The sequence below is a fragment of the Sturnira hondurensis genome, unplaced genomic scaffold (genome assembly GCF_014824575.4).
Source record: "Sturnira hondurensis isolate 20B ecotype Veracruz unplaced genomic scaffold, ASM1482457v3 Scaffold0002638, whole genome shotgun sequence".
Lineage (NCBI taxonomy): Eukaryota > Metazoa > Chordata > Mammalia > Chiroptera > Phyllostomidae > Sturnira > Sturnira hondurensis.
The window spans coordinates 8,881,248-8,905,869 of record NW_028075269.1 but is presented as its reverse complement, the minus strand read 5'-3'; the positions used below and the strand labels follow the sequence as shown (position 1 = coordinate 8,905,869).

At 37.1% G+C, this 24,622-nt stretch overlaps 2 protein-coding genes across 2 annotated transcripts in view; one reads left to right on the top strand and one right to left on the bottom strand.

The window, feature by feature from the left end:
* The window catches only part of DNAJC24 (DnaJ heat shock protein family (Hsp40) member C24), a 55,224-nt gene extending 50,155 nt beyond the window's left edge, over window positions 1–5,069 (bottom strand). Inside the window, exons 1-2 of the mRNA XM_037040447.1 lie at window positions 4,989–5,069; window positions 4,060–4,203 (exon numbers count right to left, since the gene is read on the bottom strand). Coding sequence (XP_036896342.1) covers window positions 4,060–4,170 — 111 coding nt within the window. The 5' untranslated portion in view covers window positions 4,171–4,203; window positions 4,989–5,069. The remainder of the gene's footprint in view (window positions 1–4,059; window positions 4,204–4,988) is intronic.
* An 83-nt stretch (window positions 5,070–5,152) lies between these two features.
* DCDC1 (doublecortin domain containing 1) overlaps window positions 5,153–24,622 on the top strand; it is a 380,146-nt gene continuing 360,676 nt past the window's right edge. The window contains exon 1 of the mRNA XM_037040449.1: window positions 5,153–5,288. The gene's annotated coding sequence lies outside the window, so the exon portion shown is untranslated. The remainder of the gene's footprint in view (window positions 5,289–24,622) is intronic.

The following is a 24,622-nucleotide window of genomic DNA, read 5'->3' as shown; positions in this document are numbered from 1 at the left end:
ATTAAACAGTTCTAATAAAAAATAAAGGCAATCTGCCTGGCTGGCATAGCTCAGTGGATTGAGCACAGGCCTGTGAACCAAGGGATCGTGGTTCAATTCCCAGTCAGGGCACATGCCTGGGTTGCAGGCCAGTTCCCAGCAGGGGACGCAAGAGAGGCAACCATACATGGATATTTCTCTCCTTCTCTCCTTCCCTTCCCCTCTAAAGATAAATAAATAAAATCTTTAATTAAAAATAAAATAAATAAAACTACTGTATTTTAAAAAATTTTTTTAAAAAGGCAATCTCATACAACTCTTTCAGAAAAGAAAAAAATGGAATCACTCACCAATTATTTTGTAGGACCTCATAACTGTGATACTAAACTTAGGCATGGGCATTCAAAAAAGAAAATTGCACCAATATACATCATGAATCTAGACACAACAATCCTTAACAAAATAACAGCAATTAGAATCCTGCAATATATAAAAAGCATAATACTTCATGAACAAGAGAGATTTGTTTATCCTAGCAAAGCAAAATAAACCTAACACTAAGAAAAATCAATGGAACTCATAAATTAAAGGAGGAAACTAATATATGCAAACTTCAATTAATATTAAAAAAACTAACAAAGTTCAATACCCATTCATGGTAATACTCCTAGCAGACTAGGAATAGAGGAATTTCCCCAACCTGGTAAAGGGGCATCTTAAAAACATACAGCTAATATTATATGTAATAGTACAATATTGAAAAAATTTCCTTCCTAAAATTAGGAACAAGACAAGGGTATTTGCTCTCACCACTTCAACTGAGCGCTGTAACAGAAGCACATATACAATGCATTAAGGCAAAAAAAACAAACAAATAAAAGGCATATAAAATAAAAAGAGTTAAATATTGCTATTTGCAAATGGCATAATAGTGTTGGTAAAAATTCTAACGAATCTACAAAAACGGCTATGAGACAACTAAAAAAGCAAATTTACCAAGACTGTGAGATATAAGATCAGTCTATAAAAATAAACTATAGCTCTATATACTATCTATCAATAACTAGAAAATGATATTTTGAAAAATATCATTTATAATGAAACCAAAAGCATCAAAAAACCTAGAATTAAATCCAAAGCAAGATGTACATGCCACACTAAAAGTTCTGAAAGACTTCTAAGAGAAATTAAAGGTGACTTAACTAGTAGAGAGCTGTAATACATTCACGGATTAGAAGACTCACTACTGTTAAGATGCCCATTCTGCCAAAATCAAAATTCAGGCAGGACTTTTAAAAATAGAAATTAACGGCTGATTCTAAAGTTCTGTAGACATTCAAGGAAACTAAAATAACCAAAATAAATTCCAAAAGGATAAAATTAGAGACCCTAACTTTACATGACTTTGAAACTGACTATAAACCTCCAGTAATCAAGACAGAGTAATAAAAGGATAGACAAATAAATCAATCAGAATCCAGTCCAGACCCGCACTGTCAAGACAATCTAACAAAAAGAATAAAATCTTTTCAATACATGATGAACAAATGGATATACTTACTGAGAGAAAAACAAAAATACTACCCCCTGTTTCACCCCATTCACAAAAACTATACATAGGTATAAAGGTAAAAGCAAACTCTATAGCTTCTAGAAGAAAACACAGAATATTTTCATGGCCTTTTTAGAGAAGACACAGAAAGCACGAACCATAAAACAAACATTTGATAAATTGTACTTCATCAAAACAAAACATTCCTGCTCTTCAAAATATATAATTAAGAAAATGTGACAGGGTCCAGAGGGGAGAGGGGAGAGAATCATAGGGGAAAAGGGGGTGGACTCACATGAACAAGTATAAAGGACACATGGACAATAACTAAGGATGGGGGGTGGAAAGGGGAGCGAGGCAGGCGGCATGGGGTGGGGGGTGGGCAGGGTTGGGAATATAAGACAGAAAGCTGTACTTGAACAAGAATTAAATAAAAAATTTTTTTTTAAAAAAGGCATTAAAAACAAAACAAAACAAAACAAAAGAAAGAAAATGGGCTGGCAAACCACAGATGAAAAGAAAATATACACAGTATCAAGAATGTACATATTATATATTTTTAAAGACACTCCTCAAAAGAAAGGTATACAAAGGCTAAGAATCACATTAAAAAGTTCTTAACATCATTTGTCATCAGAGAAATACAAAAGAAAACCACAAGATATCACTAAAAACAGAACATTGTACAGTGGTTCTCAAGAAGATAGAGGAGTTGGCAATTTTGACTCCCCAAAGGCAGTTTTAGTTGTTAATTGGCATTTAGGATGCTGATGAACAGCCTATAATACACGGGACAGTCCCGCATAACGAAGAATTACTGGACCCAAAATGTCAATGGTGGCAAAATTGAGAAACCCCAGTAGCTGAAATGCAGGAGATTAATAGCATCAAATGTTGGTGAGATGTAGAGGAACGAGAACACTTTGATACACTGCTATCAGGAATTTAAGATGGTTCATTCACTCTGGTGCTGAAGAGATGCTGTCCGGTTAAGTGCAAATGGCCAAATTAAAGGCCCATATGGCCTACAAGGCCCTGCACAATCTGGTCCCAGTCTACTCCAGCCTCATCTACCAGGTAACCAAGGTTCAAAGATAATTTAGTAATAAATTTTTCCATTAAGTCTACTTAATTTTACTCTTAGATATCTTAAAAACTCTGAGACAAAACACACACGCATACACATCCCATGTGTTTTTAACTTATTACCTAAAGCAGGGATAGCAATACATTCCCGACAGTGAAATACCTACTGTTTCTCGGAATAAACACTAGTAGTTATAACAAAATCCCACAGATCTATCTGATAGAAGCTAGAGAAACAATTGATGCCATATAGGTAATGACCTATCTTCTTTTGAAACTGAGTATTACAGAGACCATGACAAAATTACTCACATTGAGTTAAAAAACAAACAATTAGGTGTGAAAACATTAATACAAATTAGTAAAGATATATAAATAAATATACATCTAATAAATAAATATAAATATAAGTATTTATAAATATATTTATAAATATATACATTTATAAATACTACAACTCATTTCACAAAAGAATGTAGTCAGGTGAAAAACAATGTATAATTGACAGTATACAAGACAAATATAATATAAACTATAAATGCAAGCCACATATGTAATGTTAAAAAAGTAAAAAGAGCTCTGGCTGGTGTGGTTCAGTGGATTGTGTGTGGGCCTGCAAACCAAAGCATCGCAGGCTCGATTCCCAGTCAGGGCACACGCCTGGGTTGTGGGCCAGGTCTCCAGTAGGGGGCAGGTGAGAGGCAACCACACGTTGTTTCTCTCCCTCCCTCCCCCTTCTCTAAAAATAAATAAATAAAAGCTTTAAAAAAAGTAAAAAAGATGAAAATCAATTTTGATAATATATTTCCTTATACAGGCAAATATATTTTCACATATTATGTATAGAATATGCAAAATAGCCAATATATCCAAAATATTGCCATTTCAATATGCAATCAGCAAAAAAGTTTTAGATTATTTTGTTTTTTTGTACTAAGTATTTGAAATACAATTTTTATTTTATATTTACAGCATATCTGTGTGATTCACAGGCCCACACTCAATCCACTGAGCTATATTTATAGCATATCTGAATTGGACTAAGCTATATTGTAAGTTCTCAATAGCCACATGTACCTAGTGACTGCTGGATGATAATGCTGCTTATTACAGGACACATTCTAAGCATTTTACATGGATTATTTCAATATATTACACAGAGGCACATATAGGGGAAAGTAATGTGTCCAAGATCTCAAAGTTAGTGGTGGAATCAGAATTCCAACTCACTCAGCGTGACTCAGATCTCCTGCACCAAACTACTATGCCACCTCAAAGCAACTTTTCTTTTGTTAAAATATGACTGAAACTTTCAGTGAACCGAATCAATACACTGAATACCATGCATTCATTTTATGGAAACAAATTCGTCACATAAAAAAGAAACTGATTCCACCACCCCTCCCCACTGCATAATTTAAAATCTGAAAGAACAGACTTACCATTAATATGAGTTTTTGATAATTTTGTTTTAGGTCTGATATACTTGCAGATGGGTTTGCCCCCAGAATGCTGTACCAATCCTTTTTTGGTGTCTGTTCAAATGCCATCATCCATTGAAGGAGAGGTGGGCCTTCTCAGATCAGCTGAATGAAAATACCAATGACAGTTAATTAAATTCATTACAGTGTGCATGTACCTAAGAAATAAGCAAGTAATGCTTTTCTAACTTCTTTAATATTTAGATATTTGAGTAAATTATGAGTATAGTAGAAACTTGCTGAAGCACATAGCTTTGGTTAAAATGCCCCAAGAATTTCATATATAAGAGTACAGGCAAGTGTGAAAAATTTGTTAGATGTTTAATGTTATACGCTCAGATTTAAGTTAATGAATATACAATAGCAATAAACAAAATAGAATTCAATGATGAAGCCGAGTGATGGATGACCCTCTAAGGTGGTATTTCTGCTTGTCTTAGGGTAAACGCGGCATTCAGTAAGCATTCACTGAATACACTAAAGGAGCTTAATAGAAGTTTACAAAAAGAATTATTTTTTAAAGCAAAGCAAAAGACCAAATAAATAAGATGAATTTGGGAGCATTCCCTCTTAAGTTTTTCAGTTCACTTCTTTTCTTCCAAATTACATTGAAAGAATGCGAAATAGCCAGTACACAGGAGGTAGCGAGCAAGAGTCCCTGTTATTGCAGTCCTCGCAAGGAGACGCCGAATCTATACACTCGAGGATTCTGTCTGCAGTCTCCAGGCTACAGAGACCCTGCCAGGAGCCCCTGAAGCCAGGCAACTTCTGCCACAGCTGGGAACTTAACGAGATAGCCAGGAACTCCTCAAAACTGGGACTTGGGAATCCACTGTTCCCAGGTAACTATCCGGAGGACCTCCCCTGGCTTCGCTCGTAATCAAACTTACCAAACTTCACTGAGGCTTGGGGACTTTCTGCTTACAAGTGATGGGCCAGAACTCAGAACTGATTCTTCTTCCGCCGGAAGTATTGCTTTGACGTGACCACGTTTCTAGTCGAGGCATTGTGGCCGTGACACTGGTCGGAAGCACTGCTCCGCCCTACAGGACGCGGTCGCTATGGTAACCAGTCCGCTACCAAGGAGTTCTCCAGCAGCAGCTCAAGCTGTGGGAAAAAAGCGTCCTTCTCCTCGCCTTAAACTCCCTCTTGTCCGTACTCCGTCAACGTCGTCTCTCTCTTCTGCCTCAGTAAGGACCCCTACCCCTCTGGGCTGCCTCTCTGCCTTCCCCAACACTTGCTCCGCTCTCCCTACTCAGCGCTGCTCCCCTCTTTTCTGGTTGACGAATGTACTAAGGGATGGTGAGAAGGGTGAGAACTGAATCCTCTTTAGTCCCTACACTTCCCTTAGAATGTTTTCATTTGAAAATTAAGGGAACTAAAACTTATGCCGAATAGGGTTCGGCCCCCCGCCAGGTTTTTTGGGGGGGGAGGGGGGGGATGTTCAAACAAATTGTTTCATTTACGTCTTAGCAACCGGCTTAAGAGAGACAATATTTCCAAGGCTTTTCACATATACTATCTGGCTTCACTTTCACTTCAACGCAGTGATGCGAGTAAGGCAAGTGCTATTTTTCTCACTTTGTACTTAAGGAAACAAACCAAGGATTAAGTTCAAAAAGCTGATTATAATAGCAGCAAAACAGGGCTCTTAGCAAGTTTACATATTCCCAAGGCAACCATGCCATCTTTGAAGTTTACAGAAAAAGTAGAATAACTTGCCCCACTTTGAGGTAGTGGCGGGCACTCTAAATGGGCACGGTTAACTTTTTGGTTAGATTTTTCTTTCTTCCGTCTCCCTTTCTTCCATTCTATGTTTGCCATTTATTATCTCTTCTCTGTGCTGCTTACCCTTACATTGACCTCTGTTTCTTGCATTGTACCTGGAGGCAAACACTGCATCTTATTTCTTGGCAGCATGATTTAATTTCACTTGGACATGTTAAGATTGTTTTGTTTTTACTGCTTAGATTTGCTTTCCTTCATTTTAATCTTCTACCAGATCTCAATTAGAGGATTAGTCCAGATAAACCTAAACAAGTCAATAAAATATTTTATTTTAATTTTCATTTTTAATTTTTATTATATTTTATTGATTATGCCATTACAGTTGTCCTATTCCCCCCTTCATTCCCCTCCATCCTGCACACCCCTCCCCCATCATTCCCCCCCTTTAGTTTATGTCCATGTGTCACAAGTTCTTTAGATTCTGTATTTCCCATAATATTCTTGCCCTCCCCCCTATTTTCTACCCACTGCCTATGCTACTTATTCTCTGTACCTTCTCCCCATTTCTCCTCCTCCCACTCCCCTGTTGCTAACCCTCCATGTGATCTCCATTTCTATGGTTCTGTTCCCTATCTAGCTGTCCTCTTAGTTTGCTTTTGTTTTAGGTGTGGTTGTTAATAACTGTGATATAGGGGTAACAGAAGGGGAAGAGGAGCAGCCACGAGTGGAAAACTTATTTGAACAAATAATAAAGGAGAACTTCCCTAATCTGGCAAAGGAAATAGACTTCCAGGAAATCCAGGAAACTCAGAGAGTCTCAATGAATGTGGATATTTAATATGGCCCACTGTTTAACAATGGTATGAACTATGAAGAATGACTGAATGATAGCCCTGGCTGGTGTAGCTCAGTGGATTGAGCAAGGGCTGCAAACCAAAGGGTTACCAGTTCCATTCCCAGTCAGGGCACACACCTGGGTCGTGGGCCAGGCCCCCAGTAAGGGCACAGGAGAGGCAACGGAGAGGCAACCAAGGCAACCGCACATTGATATTTCTCTCCTTCACCTCCCCTCTCTGTAAAAATGAATAACTGAAATCTTTTTTAAAAAAGAATGAATGACACAGGAAAGTAAAAAAATCTCAAACTCTATGTATAGATTAGGTTCTTCATAAGATTTTGACATGTTTTTAAAAAGGCACAAAAAAAGATTATACCAAATTGAAGAATCTGGCTTGATCCTGGTTGCAACATGCCTTCTCTGTAGCCCTAAGGGAAATGATCAATAATTCATTGTTGAAATCTGACATCTAGTCCTTATTTACATTTATCTGGTTGTTTCAAGAATGTCTTTCTGTGGTTGGCTTGCTTGAATCAGAATGCAAACACAGTCTCCACATGGCATTGGGGTGTTCACCCAAAGTGGTGGAATGCGGTGTTGTTCTGAATACCTTCCTACGCAGCACTGTCCCTGCAAACTGTTCTGGCTCTCCTTTCCACCGCTAGTCCTTCCCTGTGTGGATAATTATGCCCAGGTCTTCCAGTCCTTACGAAAGAGCTCCTTATCTTAATTTATGATTCCATTAGGGTATGGTATTATCTTTTTTACTTCTTTTTTAAACCAAATTCTGAAAAGTCTAATCACAGCACCTCAATATGCTCAATTCCCTTTTTTACATATTTATTTGTTTGGGTTGGGAAAGTAAGATGCACTTTTTACCCCCAGCAAATCACAAGTGTTCCATCAGTCCACCTTGACACGCTTTGCTTTGCATCTCTAAAGCATACTAATTTGCAACATTTTCTCTCATCTCTATAATGTCATTTTCCACCAAAGGGATCAATAATTCATTGTAGACATCTAACGTCTAGTCCTTGTTTACATTTATCTGATTGTTTCAGGAATGTCTTTTTATGGTTGGTTTGCTTGAATCAGAATCCAGACAAAGTCACCATGTGGCATTGGTGGTTCTGTCCCGTAGATATCTTGTAAACTGTAGCAGTCCCACTTCACTGCCGCCTCGTTTTTATTTCTTTCCTCTTCCTGCCTTTGCTTATTGAAAAACCGTATCAGTTTTTTGAATAAATCTGACTTTGTTTATTTATACAGATTTATTTATAAATCTGAATTTGCATTTATTTATGCCAGAATGCATTTCTTAAAACACCGTTTTGTGGGAATGCCTGCTCAATCATCTTCCTTCCCTTTTTCACTTTCTAGAGCAGTACTGTCTAACAGAAACACAGGGGTGGGCAAAAGTAGGTTAATAATAATATAATAAATACAATAATTAAGAAATAAATGATGTAAGAATAAACTCTATGTTCTGTGTACCCACAATGGTAAGCCCACTTTTACGCACATGTGTATAACGTGTAATGCAAGCCATGTTCGTGGCCGTGTAGCCATGTTAGGCAAGTAAAATGAAACTAGAGAAATGAATTTCAATAATATATATGATTTAACCCAGTATATACAGAATGTGACCATTTCAAAATGTAATCCATATAAAAATTATTGAGATATGGTCTATTCCTTTTTCATACTAAATCTTCAAAGCTGGTCCGTATTTTAACTGTACAGTGTGTCTCAATTTGGACTAGCCAAATTCAAGTGCTCAACAGCCACATCTGACTAGTAACTCCTTTATTGAACAGGTGGTCAAGAAGATAAAGTCCTAACTCCTTGACTTGGCATTCAGTTACCTCCCCAATATGATCCTTAGTGTTTCAGCCTCATCACCTATTATGCAATAAACATAAACAATGGGTTCTTTTCTTGGTTTTCCACCCGTAATTGTGTTCTGATGGTTCTCCCTTGCTTATAACACCTTAGCTCTTTACTTCCTCCTATGAGTTTTAGCCCTTCTTTAGGGCCTCTTTTTTATCAAACCTTTTATGTTGGCCCAGCCATTGGAAATTACTTTCTTCCTCTCAACTTTCATAGTATGTCCTGTGTATACTACTCATTTGTACCCATCCTACCCCATACGGTATTTTTATGTACTTCAAATGCATGTTCTTATTCTCTAACTGGGTTGGCAGATCTCTGAGGGTAGGGACACCTCTCACGGAAACTAAGCACCAGCTGTGTTGCCACATTTTCTGGAGTTCTAATGATGGGTATCTATAATAGGTTTGTTTCTTACCTTTTTTTAAGAAAGCAATTTTTTCCAGTTTAGGTAAAACTAACATTGCAGAAATATAAACTGTGTTAGCACTGGGAACTGCGATCGTGTCGTTCGCAGGCCTGTGCTCAATCCACTGAGCTACACCAGCCAGGGCTTACCATAGTTTTTTGATCCACTCATTTACTGCTGGGCACTTAGGTTGCTTCCTGCACTTGACTATTATAAATTGTGCTGCTATGAACATTGGGGTGTGTAGGTTCTTTTGCATTGGTGTTTCAGGGCTCTTAGGGTATAATTCCAGCAGTGGAATTGCTGGGTCAAGAGGCAGTTCCATTTTTAGTTTTATGAGGAAATTCCATACTATTTTCCACAGTAGCTCCACCAGTCTGTATTCGCACCAACAGTGAACTAGAGTCCCCTTTTCCCCACAACCTCTCCAGCACTTGTTGTTTGTTTCTTTGTTTATGATAGCCATTCTGACTGGTGTGAGGTGGTATCTCATTGTGGTTTTAATTTGCATCTCTCTGATGGCTAGTGATGCTGAGCATCTTTTCATACGTCTCTGGGCCCTCTCTGTATCTCCTCCTTGGAGAAGTGTCTGTTCAAGTCTTTTGCCCCTTTTTAATTGGGTTTTTTGTCTTCCTGGAGGGGAGTTGTGTGAGTTCTTTATATATTTTGGAGGCCAAACCTTTGTCGTAGGTGTCATTGGCAAATATGTTTTTCCATATAGTTGGTTCTCTTTCATTTTAATGCTGTAATTTCCTTGATTTTATTTTTTTAAAGATTTTATTTATTCACTTTTAAAGAGAGGGGAAGGGAAGGAGAAAGAGAAAGAGAGGCTGAGAAACATCATTGTGTGGTTGCTTTCCATGTGGCCCCACTGGGGACCTGGCCCGCAACCCAGGCCTGTGCCCTGACTGGGAATCAAACAGGCAACCCTTCAGTTCGCAGCCTGTGCTCAATCCACTGAGCTGCACCAGCCAGGGCACCTTGATCTTATTTATCTATGAATTTTTAGGGATTTTATGAGTGACCTAAGCTATATTTAAGTACCACCAAATATTGTAGTCATGTTCTAAAGTTATTTAGAACAATTTAACAATTATTGCCCCTAGAGCAATTTGAAATCTCCTGGGAAGAGAGGAAAACTACCAAGAGCCCTGGCTGGGTGGCTCAGTTCGTTGGAGCATTTTCTTGTGCACCCAAAAGTGGCGGGTTCCGTCCTGGACAGGACACATACTTAAGGCTGCGGCTTCAGTCCCTGGCATACAGGAGGCCACTGATTGATGTTTCTCTCTCCCATTCTCACTGATGTTTCTTTCTCTCTTCCCCTCTCTCCCCCTCACCTTTTCTCTCTTTCTCTTTCTCTGCTTTTCTCTCTAAAATCAATAAATATATCCTTGGGTGAGAATTTTTTTAAAAGGATCAATAATTAGCCAGTAATGAGATAAAACACACACACAATGGTGTGATGCATATATAGCTTTCATTCACTTATTCATTCAATCAACACATTTTTATTGAGTGTTTAACTATATGTCCCACCCTCTCTTATCAGAGACATAAAGACAGAGTTGTCTGTTGCTCTTTCAAAAGCTTAGAGTTTGCGTGGGTAGACAGACAAATAGGTATCTGTGGAGAGTACCATGCCAAGGAAATCACAGGCATCCGGACAGTAAATAATTTACAGGTACAGAATAAAGCAGATTACCTGAATGATTAAAATCCTTGAATCAAAATTAGGCTAATCCAGGGAGATGTATGGGTGTGTGGAGTTTAAACAATGCTTTGACTGAGGTGAGAGATGAATGGTGAGCATTAGAGAAACTTCTTTCCTTGGTTTTTGGCACATTATCATAAAGCTTTAGATAGATAGCCTAATGAGTAANAATAATTTACAGGTACAGAATAAAGCAGATTACCTGAATGATTAAAATCCTTGAATCAAAATTAGGCTAATCCAGGGAGATGTATGGGTGTGTGGAGTTTAAACAATGCTTTGACTGAGGTGAGAGATGAATGGTGAGCATTAGAGAAACTTCTTTCTTTGTTTTTTGGCACATTATCATAAAGCTTTAGATAGATAGCCTAATGAGTAATCCTGCCTCCTCTTGTAGAAATGGTTTTTCGTGTTTTTTTGCCCCCCCCCCCCCACACACACACACTTGCTGGTCGTCTTCATTTGATCTGTTCCATCTTTTGTCTTCACAGCAGTGGTCCTCAGTGAACACTCAGACAGTCTGAGTAAGGCACTGCACTAAGCAACAAAGAGGCACACAGACGGGTGTCGCAGTCACACCTGTTGCTGTGTTTTCCTTATTCGTTTAGCTTCAGTGGCGTCAGTGTCCTTTCAAGCTTGTTTCTGACCTCCTAAAGGTCTTCATCTTATCTGAGAATGTTGTTCCTGTTGTCTTCCTAACTTCACAGCTGATGTTTAGTCTTTCCATGAACCTATTAAAGATACTGTATAAAATCCATTTTCTGTTTCTCTTTAGCAATACTGGCTTATTATTTAGAAATGCCAACTTATTATTTCCCCTATTCAGTTCTTCACCCTTTTTTCTTTGTTCTTATGATCGCCGTGACTTTTCCGTGAGCTTTCCAGGCGCTTTGGAATTTGAAGCCTTGCGGTGGCCTCTTCCAGCCATGGAGGGATATTTAGATGCTTTTATTGTTTTTTAAAATTCTCCCTTCCCCATCTTAGCTTTTTAAATCTGAATATTTTTTTAAAGTTTATTTTATTTTTGTCATGTGATTGACTCACAGCAGAAAGGTTAATCTGAATGATCAAAGGGTGTTAATTTGTAGGTTAAAATGTGTTAAACAGTTGATACGAAGTCTGTTTGAGTCAATTAGAGAGTATAATGAAGATGTTTCCAGAGTGTTATGGAACCTTTCAAAGTTAGCTTGAAATTCACTAGCATAAATCATGGGACCTGGCTAAAAAAGCCGTTGCATTTCAGTTTATAAATTTGTGTGTATTCCAATAGATATGAATGGGTCTACAAATTTAAAAGAAGTTTGGCTTGATTACTAAGATTACATTTTGTTGTCCGAAATAAATACATGACTTAATTCATCCTTGGGAAAATAAAAAATAATAAGTGTTTTGTTACTTTCATAATTTTCTAAAGTAAAATACAGTTGAACTATATAATTAACAAAACATTTCTGGATCATTTGTTCATATGCATATTTATTTTTAAAACCAGCTTAGTGTCATTATCATGGTTTTTTCAAATATGGTACTAAGTATCTCATACAGGATGGAACTTTGATAAGACATGTGAAATTTGGTGTAGACATTTAAAGAAATGATTTGTCTTCCTCTTTAAAATTGTTTGAAGTAATATCATGAAACATTTTAGTGTTGGTTAATGCCAGCAAAACTTCAGAATAGTTAATGTTATTATGCAGAATTTAATATTATTATGCTCAATTTCAACAGTTGAATATAATATTTGACGATAGAATTATTTAAGATGAATAGATCATTATGTTTATTTTCAGTAGTGAAAATGCATTGAGCATCAGGGCTACTATCGCACTAATTTCTATTACTTGAGTCAGTTTACTAGTAGTAAACACATTTAGCATTTCAGCTTCTTCTTTTAGCCTTTCGATTTAATTATTTAGAGACTGTCGAAAAACAAGTACTACATGCTAAAGAGATTTCTGCAGTGATGGATTAGATGCCAAAATAATGAAACCACACAGCTTAAAAAAATACTGAAGAATAGATCTTCGCTGATGAGTTTCCACAAAAATACCATGTTAAAAATGGTTTAAGCATTCCATAGTATTACTTTTTAATCTGTTGTAGAAGCACCATGAGTATGGTCTTTTGTAGCTCATTAGCAATTTCTTTAATGAGTTTTTTTGTGTGATAGATAGTTAAAGTAACGGACAAATGACAGATTGTTTGCCTTTAATGATTTCCCTGTTTCAAGCCCATTACAAAGCAATTAGAAATCTGACAGCATTTTCACTCTGCATTACTGATCATCTAAAGTGATGAGGAATGAGAGGTGATGAATATTAATTGTATATTTTCATATGATTATCATAAATTATTACCTTGTCTGATGTGCTGCAGGTGAAGTAGGAGCGTTAGAGAAAGACAGTAAGATATATTAATTTGAAAGACTATATGATTTTTTATTTTTGTAGTATAAATTCTATTCACCAATGCTAGCCTCTGTGAATATTAAATTAATTTTATTTAGTTTCTAGCTATATTGGGGTAACTTAAATATGTTGTCTTATTTGAGTACAAGAAAATGAAAAAATTTTCCATCATATTATATACATATAGGTATTTAAGTTCAGAATTTTAAAAATCTAATTTAGGAAATGAGATAGTGAATTTTGTTGGTATTTACGTAATGTTCTGATATATCAGTATAGAGAAAGATAAACTTATGAATAGATCTTACATCTTGGGTTAAAGTCAGGTAATCCTACAAAAGAAGGAAACAAGAACGTTTAACCAGATGTAAAAAGGAGATTTTTTTTAGGTCATTTGTAACTGTTCTTTGGTTTTATTTCACAGTATACCCACTTCCTCAGTTTCTTGCTTTGGGTAGATGAGTCTAAGACTGTTGTAATCAGGACTGAAATACTGTTCTTACTTGGTTCCCAGTCTTGGACTTAGAGCAAGGGTTGATCCAGAAACTTGATCATAGTTTTTAGTGCAGAGAGAATTGGCAAACTTAAGGCATTTGAAAATATTAAAAATATATTTGATAAATGAACTTATATTTTAGTATCTCTTACTTATAGGTATTGGTTGGGAATCAATACATACTTAATGAATTGCATTGAATTTCACTTCACTAATGAGACTATGTCTTAATCAGTCCTTCTTTTGGACCTTTTTGCTATGGTTTCCTTATTTTATGTTCAGCTGTATATATTTCCGTTTTATATATATATATACATACATACATATATATATATACTATATGTAAAATTGGCAGGTCTTCATAAATGAACTTTTTGTGTTCTGGAAAGTTTTGGAGAGCCCTCTGAAATTCATTACATACTTAGGGAAAAGTCAGATATAACGATAAAAACAAATGATCGGTAAACAGGTTCAAGACCCTAGCAATTGGTAGTCTAATTTAATACTATTTTTAATGGCAAAGGTTTCTGAATATAGAATTCTTTATGCCTCATGCCCAACCAAGATTTCCTTTCGAAGGGACTTCCTTCATCTACAGAGCAGTTTCAACTACCATGCTCACAGAGTCAGAAAGATGCGTCTCAGCACTCTCAACTCTGTTTCCTTCCGTTGTCTTTCTGCTTTTTTTTTTAAAGATTTTAATTATTCATTTCTAGGGAGGGAGAGAGAAAGGGAGAGAAACATCAATGTGTGGTTGCCTCTGACATGGCCCCCACTAGGGACCCAGCCGGCAACCCAGGCATGTGCCCTGACCGGGAATCAAACCAGTGACCTCAGTTCACAGCCTGAGCTCACTCCACTGAACCATGCCACCTAAAGTTGTCTTTCTGCTTCAAAAATACCATCAGCCAACATAGCTACTTGATATTTGGCTAAAGTCCCCACTTCTTCCTTGAGAGGGATTGGTTTAGAAATCTTAACATAATTTTCCTATTACAGAGAACAGCTACCTATGAGTTCAAAGGAACCTTGGCTGTTTGACCATGAAACTGTTAAAGTAGTCCCTCTTTCTCTCTTAAAATTTCCACGTAAAATGGGTTTACATCTTGTTCCAGCATAGCACCACTTAGTTGAAGTAACAAGTTGTTTAAGATTCCTAGGGGAAAGCAAGGTCAATAGGTTGGAAGGAAAACTAAGGAAATAACTGTTTTAAATTTCCGAGGTCTCAGGGATATGATGTGGTGGAACTCAAAACGTAGAGGAGACCGATTCCTGACAGTCATCAATAAAGATACTAACTTAGCTCTGAAACAGGTCCTCAAGAGAGGTCCTCAAATGTGTTGACGGATATTGGTTTAGCATTGAAACTAGTTTTTTTTTTTTTTTTTTTTGAAACCAGTTTTTAAATACTTTTCTTCCCATGCCAATTGTTTTTATCCTGCATTGGGGAATAAAATAAAAAAGACTTATGACACTGAAATTGATTATACTGTTCACTTTTAACTTGATAATATGACCTGTCATTCTATCAGAAAAAGATACTAAATTCATCTGGCATATTTGGTTTTTCAGATACTATGTTGGTTGTTTTCCAGTATTTTATGAGCTTCTGGGTGTTACTAATTGATTGTTTAATTTGTTATTACATGTTCCCAGGTTAAACTAAGCTGTCTAATTACCAAAATCATTTTCCCCTTGTTTTGAAGGTGGGCATGTTTTTTTCCCTCTTGCAGTCTCCAGAGACATTTTCCCCTTATTTTAAAGTGGTGAAAGCAGAAGGAAATAGTGCTGAGGTTTGGTGGGGTGGGGCGGGGGGCAGGCAGGAATAAAGGGGATGTGCCTTTTCCCTTAACAGTCGTCACGTCATCCATGTGACCTGTTTCATCTTGGTAGTCATAAATGTTTGACCAATAATTTGGTTCCTTCTTTGGAGTTCTGAAAATTTAATTTTACTATCTCCCCTCGGGGTGGGGATGCCTGATTTCTTTTCAGTGAAAGTGTAGGATCGGGCACACGCTCGATGAGGGTGCTCCTGTGGCAGGCCAGTTCAGTACAGCTGTCCTTAGCCATTACAGTTTATGGCTTCGTCACCAAGGTGTGAGGTGAGGCCTCCAGCACTTTTGTCCCCTCATATTTGGCACCCTGCCTAGACAGTGGTCCTTTAAAAGTTTTAAGTTCTCACTCCAGGAGAACAGTACCAAACTGTTATTGAAATAAACTAGAACTCCAAATTTATGTACTGAGAACTGAAGGAGTTGGTTTCCCGTAATCGTTGAGCAACTCTGCTGTTCTCTTTTGGTGGAGTTACCAGTACCTCTCAGTAGATTTCAAACTTCACATTATGGCTTGTAGAACTGCCTCTCTCTCCAGCCTGATAAAATACATGTTAAACTGTTGTAAGCTATAAGTATAAAATTCAGAACACTTGATCGATGTACTCTGTCTTCTAGGATACCTGTAAACAAGAACATTGTATTTTAATAAAGGCAGAGGAGAAAGAAAAGAACTGTTTGGACCCGCATTTAGCACTTTGGTATAAAGACTTCTGGATCACTTCCTCCAGCGGAAGCTCATGGGTTAGCATGAAACTTCTTGGGCTTCTTTGTGATCAAAAGGGCTTTCTGTTTTCCACGGTCAGGTTCCACATTTGATGCATGTGAATAATAACCTTATGCAAGGTAAAAATAAATGTAATGCTTGGGAGGAAAAAAGTGTATGTATTTTTACCCTTACTAAAGAACTTACTATTAAAGTAATATAGAATGACAGTTTGTTTTCCCCAGTCTTTATGCTGGAAAATTGACACGAGAACTTTAAGGTCTTCCATAGAGCATTTGGAAAACTTTGTGGAGCTTGCTCCGTTGCTATATGACGATCTTTAATTTCTAAAGAATTAGGTGTTTCTCTCTCTAACAGGTGGGCTAAAACAAGTGTTAAATAGTCTTTTATCTGTGAAATATGCATATTTATGAAGACGTATACATTTGAAAAATTACATGTATTTTTATGCTCCTATTTACTTGTTACTATGGCAACCACCACACTGCCTAGTATTTATGTTGTCTAGGATTCAGAGCACCTTTTCAAAAAAATTAATATGCCAGAACCATGTATTATATATACTTTGATGTTTTGAAAAATATTTATTCTAATGCATATTTTTGAAGAAAATAGCAATAAATAATGTAAACTTCAGCTAGGCTTAAATACTACCTTTTCCTGTAGTATGTTTTTAAAATCAACATAATTATATTTTTTCTTCTCCTTGTTATAAAATCAGAATAATGATTAGAAATAATGAATTTTTAAAATCATAAGTCAATCTTGAAAGGTAGTCTCTTGATTTTTCTTATTTTAATGACAATATTTTGATTCATTACAAATTTTTGAAAAGATAAAGCAAGTAGAAAAAATATTTAATGCTAGCTACATAAATCAGAAAAATGTAAGTAGTTTGCATTTCCATTTACAGATAGTTCTTTAATGTCTATGAACAAAAGATTTATATTTCATATTTGAAATGAAAGGCCTGGTTGCTATTATTTTTCTTAGATCAATTATTTAATTTGTTTTCCGACATGTGTGATACATAAATATAATTTCCTAATGTTAAACATTAGAATGGAAATCATGAAGCATAAAATCAGATATGTTTCGTGTCACGTATTACCTGTTAAGAAAAACTGAAATACGACATTTAAGTACAACACGATAGTAAGCATATTGCCTCTGATACTTGTAAACGGGCTAGATCTGCAGTTTCACAATTTATGTTGACAGTATCTTTATGGGAAATGTAATTATCAAATAAATTATAACATCCTAGTATTAGGATTATTAATATTAGTTTTAATTGCCTTTTTCAAGATAATTGGATATCTTCTCGTAAGTATATGGGAAAGGTGGCATTGGGCTAATTAGATATTTTGAACTCTGTTATCTTTAAATTATTTGGAAGTTTAATATATATATAGTTTATATTTTAGGAATTTTTTCCTTTAATTAAATGATTTTATAAGTAAAATTAAAATTATAGTGCATAAATATCACTGATTATCCCTTGATATTCCTCCTTGAGTATTGATATGATGAAAAAATTAAATAATGGTAATTTGAGAAATTAAATTTTTACAACCAGTTAGAAAATTATTCTAAAATTAGTAAGGTTAAGAATAATATTTCTCTTTTAAAAAGATTTTATTTATTGATTTTTAGAGACACGTGAAGGGAAGGAGAAAGAGAGGGAGAGAAACATAAATGTGTGGTTGCTTCTCACGCATCTCCCACAGGGAACCTGGCCCGCAACCCAGGCCTGTGCCCTGACTGGGAACTGAACTGGTGACCTTTGGTTCAAAGCCTCGTGCTCAATCCACTGAGCTACACCAACCAGGGCAAGAATAAGATTTCATTTTAGTAATGGTGGTATTAGATGAGCTTTTATATACTATTTCTGGTAGTTTTAGAAATTGGTACATTTCTAAAAAGCTATTCTATTCTTAAATACACATCATCAGCCTTAAAAATCAAGGTGTTCATAGACTTTGATCTGGGTATTTAACTTCTGCAACCTTTTAAAGAGCTATTCAAAGTTGGTCAAAGATTTGTACAAGAACTACAGATTTATTTACATTTGGAAGCATTTGGAGCAATGAACTAGGACAGTAAAAGCAAGTAAGTAAAAAATATATTCTTAACAAATATTTAACTGGGGGGGTGGGCTGGGATGAGAGTAAAAGACAGAAAAGTGTATTTGAAGAACAATTAAAATAAATAAAAAAACCCAAATATTTAATAACAGGAATACTATCATTAAGTGAATAGAGCTGTATATAAACTGTATATTTAATATGGTCACACTTTTATTTAAAGAAAATATAATATCCATAAATTAATATGTGAAAGTCTGAAACAAATATTCAGAAAGTATAATGGTGACTAACTCCAGGATAGGAGATTATGAGGTTTTTTAAGTACATTTTCTTCTAATCTTAATATGGGCATTTCTGTAATAACTCCTGTTATTATCACTCAAATTATTTTTAAGAAGACAACTTGTTTTTACATTTATTACATTGAAAATTCAACTACTGGAGGAACCATGTGGTCTTGTTCAGCACTGAATCCATGGTCTTTTTTCAAGACTGGAAGTAGTTGTTAATAAATAGTTGATGAATGGCTGGATGATAGCATCAGGATTTGCAAAATAGGGCAAACAAATGTGAAGGGCCACGAAAACCTTGTTGGTGTTTTTAAGTCATTTTAACCTGTTTAGCGTAACAGTGGGTGACGGTAATAAAGGGGTAAGAATAGGCCAGCACTGCCCTGCTCACATAGTTCTGGCAGCAGAGACTGAGACGAAGGGTGGAAGACTGGGGTGTCCTAGTGCATTTCGTTTGTATAATTGTATAAGTACAGCTATTAGAACAGAACAAGCAAAAATATCATGGAAGTCTCAACAGGACAAATGAAACATTGAAAAACTTTAGCAAAGTCCTTCAATAGTTGAAAATTTTACATTCTCTCTTTTTCTCCTTAAACTTATATTTCTACTTCCTTTCTTCCATTGAGTTTTATATTTTATGCTTGAAAGTTTTTTGTAGACCATTTTGTCATACAGCAACTATAATTTTTTAAATGTCCTGTGATCATAAGGTTGTAAGGTATTGAAAAATTCCCTCAGGATTGAATTTTTATTATAGTTATTTTAGTACACAGGTATTCACAGTAGCATGAATGTATTACCATTTTTAGATATTCATTAAATAGGTGCAAAGAAAACTTTATTGGAAGTATATATATATATTATTGATATGGATTGATGAGGACACTTACAACTTCTTAATTAAGGGAATAGTGGAGTTGTCCCTTGGCTTGAGACCCTGGAATGGGCATAAAAGGAATGCCTCTCTGTTATAAAATAACAGAAGAGAGACTTCCCAAGGTCAAACTCTAGCTGGGACAGGCAGCCTCTCGGGCGGATGCGTTTTAGGAAAGCATATATATATAAGGCAAGGATCTGGAAGTTGACATGCTCAGGGCTGTCCGCATCTGCATGCCCCTTGGAAAGTCTCCAGGTTCTCTCTGTTATTTGTTCTTAGTGCCCCAACTTGAAGACTGTCATGCCTCTTCCTTTTCCATACCTGACATGTGGTCCCTACTGTGTGCCTAGCACATCAACTTTGTGAATGTCTACCATTCTTAACCCTGTTATACAGATGGAGAAACTAATGCACAAAGAGATTTTTGTGGCCTGTCTGTCACAGCTAGCAAGTGGACAATGAGGGTGCAAACCCATGCCCTGGCTCCAGGTTCCAGGCTCACAACCATTGTGGATTGAATGCCTTTTTAAAAAACAGGGTGAAAGAGCAAATCTAGGCATGAGCCTGAGAGGGGAGCTTATATTCATGTGAAATGGTTAAGAAATGGGAAGTAAAGAAAAAATAGTGCTTTTTCAATGTGTCAGTGAATAGACTACGCATGAGTTAATAAAGCATAAGGCAGTGCCTTTTTCTGTGCTCTACTAGAGTATCATAGCATTTAGTGTCAAATTAAAATTAACACTTTATTTCTTTAATTTCTATTTAACAATAGTTCTCATTTAATTAGTAATGTGCAGGAGTGTTATCTGAAAGCCTATTGTATTCTGCATATTCTGCTTAACCTGTTAATATGTTCTACTTTTAGTGAGGATGACACTATTTTTATAGTAACATTATAGAAGAAATATTACATTTAATTATGGTAATGATTTCACACTTACGTAGCTTGTTTCACCTAAAAGCACTCTGAAACTATTTTACATGGAAAAAATATATATACTCACCACTAAAATGATTACCTCCTTTGGTGAAGATTAGGGTTGTAATCATGCATGCATAAGTTAAAAGTAAAACTATTACTATATATCAAAAGATATTTTTGAGTAGCTCAGTGCAAATTTTATTTTTGAATATTAAATAGCTGTATCATATAATGAACACACCAGGACGAAATCAAGGGCTTTTGGTTTTCAAGGTGATTTTCTCTCTAATCGTATAATTTTGCCTGGCTATACACAGCTGGATGTTTCACTTATAAGCATTCCCCAATTAGGAAGGCCTTGACCTATGAAAGATTTGAACAGGCAGTAGTTGCTTTGAAGGCCTGAGAAGACAACCTCAGACCTCCTGTTGTGAGAAGCAGGAAGGCAGAGGGAGAATGTGAAGGCCCACAGCCCTTTGGTCTCCAGGTGAGTACCAGAGGAGTGCTGGGTAGCGAAAAGTACTTTCTCTCATTAAACTATGTAGAGAGAAATAACATCTCTTATTCTGCTGTCGATTCAGATTCATCTAACATGTTTTGAATATTTACCATGTTCCAAGCACTTTCATGTTCCCCATTTTATTTAATCCTCATAACCATGTGGATAACTGAGTTTTGCAAATGAACGATTGAAGCTCAGAAAGGTTATAATACCCAAGGTTAGATAGCTAGAAAGTGGCAGAGAAAGACCTGATTTTTTTCTTACGTTGTAGGTATGCATTCCTCCATTATACTTGGGAGTATTAATTATATTATAGTTCTTTAACAGCACGTCGAGCATCCTACTTTTTGAGCTTCCTGTGTCTTACACGTTAACTCCTTGGGAGTTAATCACAGTTCAGAGGGAAATCCTCCAGATGCCCTGTCCCAAACGAGGAAGAGCCCTAGCAGTGGAAGTTGCCTGTTGGTGTCACTGGTGGCGTTAGTGTTGCTGTGGTTGCTATGGCTCCTTGCTGCCCCGCATCATCTCTAATGAACCCATGGCATCCCTCATCTGTATGGCTCTACGGGCCCATGCTTGAGGAAAGTCTTTCGCCAGAATACACACAGAGAAAATTACCTGATTGACTTAAGGGATTGGCTCATGTGATTGTGGAAGCTTGGTGCGTCCCAAAGGCCCAAAGCCCCAAATTACTGGACTCTCAGTTAAATTTAGATTCCTAACAATCCTCCTGTTCATCCTGTTTCCTTGCTCTAAGCCAATGCCATGTATTTCACATTCTTGAAAGTAACTTACCTCAAGGGATATCAGGTGTTTCTGGGTTAGGTGTGACTGCCCACAAGAAAGATCCAAATTAATGTTGTTTTGAACAAGCTACAAGTTTACTTCTCATGTAAATCTGGAGGTAGGTATTCCAGGGTCCATATGCAACTCAGCGTTGTCAGAGCTTCAGACTCCTCCTACCCTCCTTGAGGCGTGGCTTTCATTCCTAGCATCACATCAAAGATAAGGATGATCAATCTAGAGCCTTCATGTCTTCATTCTAGGTAGCACAAAGGAGGAAAAAAGACAAACAAACGTATTCGCACGGATCAAGGAGTATTTCATTGGCCAGACTTGTTCATATAGCCCCACCTAGCTGCACGGAAGACCAGAAAATAGTCTCTATTCTGGGTAGCCTCAGTTGAGAATCAGGGATTCCAGTATCGTGGAGGAAGGAAGGGATGGATATTGGCAGACAACTGCAGTCTCCACCACACAGAATTTATACAAGTACTGGAAGGTATTCACACATGGACAAATCAGGACATTCAAATGCAGTTATTTTGAAGTGTTCAGTGTATTTTTAACAAAGAGCCACTTTATCTTTTCAACAAATCATACTACTCTCCTCCTCCAGACACTCCATGGGCTCTCCAATGCACTCAGTGTCCAGTGGTGTCCTGCAAGGCCTGCTGTTGTCTCCACCCCTCCATTGCCTTTCTCTCCGTATCCCAACTGCATTCCCTCCTAGTCCTCTATTCATCTATTCCCCACCTTAGGGCTTTCCCACTCTTCTCACCCCTGGATATTGGACCACTAACTTCATGCCTCTTTGAAGCCTTTGCCCAGATACGGCCACCTCGATAAGGCCTGTGCTGACAAACCCAGTAAAAATTGCGCTGTCCTCCGCCTTCGTTCTCTCAGTCTACCTTCCTTGCTCCATTTTTTCCCAAAGCATTTATCACCTAGTATCTTAACAGTTTACTGATTTCCTATGTATATTACTTATCCTCTCTCCCTACTAGAATGTATAATAAGTTTCAAAAGGGGCAGAGTTTTTTCCTGCTTTGGTCCCTAAAAAATTGTAAGTGCCTGAACAATGCTAAATACATCATAGGTGTTCATAAATAGTCTGTGGATGAAGGAGTACTTTCATTTCTGAATAGCTGTAAACAGAAGTATTTTTCTTTTATTGCCTTAGAAGTTCCAGCCTTCTCTTAGGAAGGCTCTTAGCTGTCATGTTGCCTTGGGACACTAGCAATGAGACTTTGTAGCCATTTTTATCAGCGTTGTGAATGGGTAGTTATACCCTAGAAAGGAACCTGTAACAGTCTTTATTGTTTCTTACGGGCATATTGTTTTAGTCTTAAGAAATTTTAGGTTGCCTGTGTCTGTTACTCAAGATTGCTGGGTTGCAAATAAAGAGAATCCCAGCTTCTAGCTTAAGGAAACAAACCAAAAAAAGGAATCTGTTGGCTCACTTGCCCTGTAAACTTGATATGTGTTTCTTTTTAATATATTTTATTGACTATGGTATTACAGTTGTCCCAATTTTTCCCCCTTTGCCCCTCTCCACCTGGGATCCCCGTTCCCTCCAGCAATTCCCCCCTTAGTTCATGTCCATGGGTCATGCATATATGTTATTTGACTACTCTATTTCCTATACTATTCTTAACACCCCCTGCCTATTTTATACCTACCATTTTGTACTTCTGTAGCCCTGTACCTTTTCCCCCATTCTCCCCTTTCCTCCTCCCAGCTGATTACCCTCGTATGATTCTGCTTGTTTGCTTAATTTGTTTTTTAGGTTCAGTTGTTGATAGTTGTGAATTTGTTGCCACTAATGTTCATAGTTTTGATCTTCTTCTTCTTAGAGAAGTCCTTGTGATATTCCATGTAATAAAGGCTTGGTGATAGTGAACTCTTTTAGAGTTAACCTTGTCTGGGAAGCACTTTATCTGCCCTTCCATTCTAAATGAAAGCTTTGCTGGATAGAGCAATCTTGGATGCAGGTCCTTGCTCTTCATGACTTGGAATACTTCTTTCCAGCCCCTTCTTGCCTGTAAGGTCTTTTTTGAGAAATCAGCGGACAGTCTGATGGGAACTCCTTTGTAGGTAACTATCTCCTTGTCTCTTGATGCTTTTAACAATCTTTCTGTATCTGTCACCTTTGGCATTTTAATTATGATGTGTTTTGTAGTGTTCCTCTTTGAATACACCTTGTTTGGGACTTTCTGTGCTTCCTGGACTTGAATGTCTATTTCCTTCACCAGATTGGGGGAATTTCTTTCATTATTTTTTCAAATAAGTTTTTAATTTCTTGCTCTTCCTTTTATCCTTCTGGCATCTCTATGATTTGGGTGTCGGTACATTTGGAGATGTCCCAGAGGTTCTGTTCTTGTTATTTTGAGTTCTTTTTTCTTCTTGCTTTTCTGATTGAATGCTTTTTTCTTCCTTAAGTTTCAAATCATTGATTTGAATCTAAATTTCATCCTCCCCACTGTTGGTGCCCTGTGAATTTTTCTTTATTTCACTTAATGCAACCTTCATTTCTGCGTGGGTCTTTTTTATGCTGTTGCAGTACCCAGTGATTTCTTTTGAGCATCCTGATCACCAGTGTTTTGAATTCTGCATCTGATAGGTTGCTTATCTCCATTTAATGTAGTTCTTTTTCTGGAGCGTTGTTCCGTTCTTTCATTTGGGCCCTATTTTGTTGTCTCCTCAGGTTGGCCACTCCCCGTGTTTGTTTCTGTAGGTAGAGCTGCTTTGACCCCCTTAGTAGCATGGCCTCCTGTCAAAAGGGCACCTATACGTTGTGTGGGGCAGAGCCTTAGGTAGTCACCAGGGCAAGACAACCCATTTCACCATGTTGTGGCTCTGGGTGGAAGAGAGCTCAGAGAGGGGCCATGCCACTGCCTGGCCTCTGGACATTACCTGAGAAGAAGCTGTCTCCCCAGCATTTGCCCCCTTGCTAACCAATTCACTTTCTCCCCTTCTCTCCATGTGCCACGTGTGCCCTTCCAGCTGTTGCCCTGGTGC